This window comes from Myotis lucifugus, unplaced genomic scaffold, assembly GCF_000147115.1.
Source record: "Myotis lucifugus unplaced genomic scaffold, Myoluc2.0 scaffold_592, whole genome shotgun sequence".
NCBI classification, from domain to species: domain Eukaryota; kingdom Metazoa; phylum Chordata; class Mammalia; order Chiroptera; family Vespertilionidae; genus Myotis; species Myotis lucifugus.
In genome coordinates this window covers 234,619-237,948 of record NW_005871640.1, presented here as the reverse complement: position 1 = coordinate 237,948, position 3,330 = coordinate 234,619, and the positions used below count along the sequence as shown (strand labels likewise).

The window sequence follows — 3,330 nt, the reverse complement described above, 5'->3', positions numbered from 1 at the left end:
AGCCAGTCAATGAAGGAAAAATACCACATGATCTCACTCATTCATGGATAATAAAGACCATTACAAACTTTTGAACAATAATAGATACAGAGGCAGAGCTGCCTCAAACTGATTGCCAAACTGCAGTGGGAAGGCCAGAGAGAGTTGGGGGGCAGGAGGGAGGGGAGTAAGAGATCAACCGAAGGACTTGTATGCATGCATATAAGCATAACTAATGGACATAAGACACTGGGGTGTAAGGGAGGGTAGGGGTGTGTCAAGGGCGGGGGGGAAAAAAAAGGACACTTATGTAATACCCTTTGTAATACTTTAAGCGAAAAATAAAAAAATATTAAAAAAATAAATAAATAAATAAATAAAATAAATAAAATTAAATGTAAATACAAACGTGTTTTTGGGGTATGGGAGTATGTGCATGTGTGCACATATGTCTGAAAGGGTGGCAGTTCTGTAATATATTATGATTCAACAATTCACTCTGACGTAGCCCACATATATGAATACCTTGGAAACCACGAGATTCATTCCCCTTCATTTTGCTTTGAACTGAAGCACCCAGGCAGGGACTGAATGTCTAAAGGTTTCATTTCATATGGAAATAGTGCCATCATCTGGCCTTTGGAACTGCTTATGTATTAAAATGAAATTTATTATGGATTAGAGGCCCCAAGCACAAATTCGTGCACAGGTGGGGTCCCTCGGCCCGGCCGGTGATCAGGGGCGATCAGGGCCGATCAGGGCCATCTTGCCCAGTCCTGATCAGGGCCAATGGGGGCTGGCTGGCTGGGGAGGGACCACAGAGGGCTCCAGGGTGTGTCCAGCCCATCTCGCCCAGTCCAGCTAGCTAACCTACCAGTTGAAGCATCTGCCCCCTGGTGGTCAGTGTGAGCATAGCCGACTGGTCAAGCAGTTGACCTAATGGTGAACTAAGGTCGGACACTTAGCTAATAGGCTTTTATATAGAGAGATTGTAGTTCCCTTGATGAGTTATGTGTACAGGTTATTGAGGGAAAAATCCTTAGTCTAAAATCAGTTAATTTTTAAAGGTAACCTGTGAAAAATTAAGAGCCTAAAAACAGAGAAGAAGCAAGCAAAATTATTTTAACAATATATTTCTATTTACTACAATGTATGGGAAATGTAATCTCAATAAGTAAGTATTTAAAAGACACATCTGTGATGCTTTATTTTTTATACGAAGTCTTCAAAACCTGGTGTTTTATGCGTGTAGCATATCTCAATGCAGACCAGCACATTCCAGTGCCTCAGGGACCCCTGTGACCAGTGCCTACCATCCTGGCTGCACCAGACTGGGAGAAAGGGGAACAGAAGCCAAGAATCTATATACTTAGCAAAACACCCATCTAGACTGTTCTATACGCAATTCATTCTGCAACTGCTACTGGATTTACATTTGGAAAAAAAAAACCCACCACTTTAATTATGTCAACCCTCAGAACCTAGAAATCCTTGGTACTCCCAGTTCAATCAACTCAGATGGGTGTTCAAATCTCCCTAAAAGTGGCCTCACTTACCCATCCAACCTGCTGGCCAACTGGAAAATGTTTGGGGTTCCTCCATGAAGCTTTCCTAGGCAAACATTCAAATGCTCATTCGTTCAATAAATATTTGTGGAGCACCTACTACGTGTCATCATGGACCCTCCACCAAAACAGGGACGATATGACGCAAGTCATCGCGTGATGGGAGCAATGCAACTGTGAGCATGACAGCGATGCTCTGAAATAGCCGTGAGATGCTTTGAGAACATGGAAGAACGGGACCTTATAGTCCAGTGATGGCGAACCTATGACACGCGTGTCAGAGGTGACACGCAAACTCATTTTTTTGGTTGATTTTTCCTTGTTAAATGGCATTTAAATATATAAAATAAATATCAAAAATATAAATCTTTGTTTTAGCTGAACTGGTTTGGCCCAGTGGATAAAGCGTTGGCCTGCAGACTCAAGGGTCGCAGGTTCGATTCCGGTCAAGGGCATGTTCCTTGGTTGCGGGCACAACCCCACTGGGGGGCGTGCAGGAGGCAGCTGGTCGATCTCTCTCGTCGATGTTTCTAACTCTCTATCCCTCTCCCTTCTTCTCTGTAAAAAATCAATAAAGTATATTAAATATATATATATATATGTATATATATATATACACATATATATATATATAAATCTTTGTTTTACTATGGTTGCAAATATCAAAAAATTTCTATATGTGACATGGCACCAGGATTAAGTTAGGGTTTTTCAAAATGCTGACACGCCGAGCTCAAAAGGTTCGCCATCACTGTTATAGTCTGAAGGGGTCAAAGAAAAATTCTTTCATGCACTAACATTTAAGCTAAAAAAAAAAGAGTATAAATGAAGTAGGAATTGGAGCAGATAAAACGAAATCTCTAGGCAGAGGGCAGCAGGTTATGAAAAGCGGTGAGGTGGAAAGTATCCAGGAGCATGCAGGTAGCAGAGTACCTGTAAGGAGGCTGCCTGGGAAGGTGAGAGACAGGCCCAAATCTGTGAGTCTCCATTTTTCTTTGTTGTTTAGGAGTGCACATTTATACACTCCAATAAAAGTGCATGCCTTCCAAACCTTATTTATCTCTTTCATCGTCTCATAAAGCACGAAGTACTTAATACCTACTCCCTCTCTATATAAAAAGCACGTGTATTTTGCTAGGATTTTAAATTCTAGAATCTGCAAGCTGCACTAACAATTATTTGCATCTTCAGATCATTCACAAACTATCCTATATAACAGTGGTTCTTAACCTTGGCTGCACATTAGAATCACCTGGGAATCTTTTTAAAATCCTGATTTCCGGGCCTCATCCTCTGGAAATTCTGTTTCTTTGTGATGGGGTGGGGCCACAACATTAGTAACAAAGAAATAGAATTTCCGGAGGATGAGGCCCAGAAATCAGGATTTTAAAAAGATTCCCAGGTGATTCTAATGTGCAGCCAAGGTTGAGAACCACTGCTATATAATAAAAGCCTAATATGCTAAGTGTCCCACCCTTGGTTCCACTGATCTACCAGTTGCTATGACACACACTGACCACCAGGGAGCAGACACTCTGACACTTGCTGCTGGGGTCCAGCCCATCAGGACTGGGTGAGATGGGCTGGACACACCCTGGAGCCCTCCTGCGTCCCAATTGAGCACTCCAATCGTGCACCCGTGGGGTCCCTCGGCCTGGCCTGCAACCTCTGGCAATCCAGGACCCCTCAGGGGATGTGGGACAGCTGGTTTTGGTCCCTACAGGCCAGGCCGAGGGATCTCGCCTGTGCATGAATCTGAGCACCGGGCCTCTAGTGTTACTATGAA

At 43.0% G+C, this 3,330-nt stretch overlaps 1 protein-coding gene across 1 annotated transcript in view; it reads left to right on the top strand.

The window, feature by feature from the left end:
* The first annotated feature begins 1,683 nt into the window (after positions 1-1,683).
* The window catches only part of LOC102431013 (mitotic spindle assembly checkpoint protein MAD2A-like), a 9,216-nt gene continuing 7,569 nt past the window's right edge, over positions 1,684-3,330 (top strand). Inside the window, exon 1 of the mRNA XM_014446968.2 lies at positions 1,684-1,688. Within this exon, the coding sequence (XP_014302454.1) occupies positions 1,684-1,688 (5 nt within the window). The remainder of the gene's footprint in view (positions 1,689-3,330) is intronic.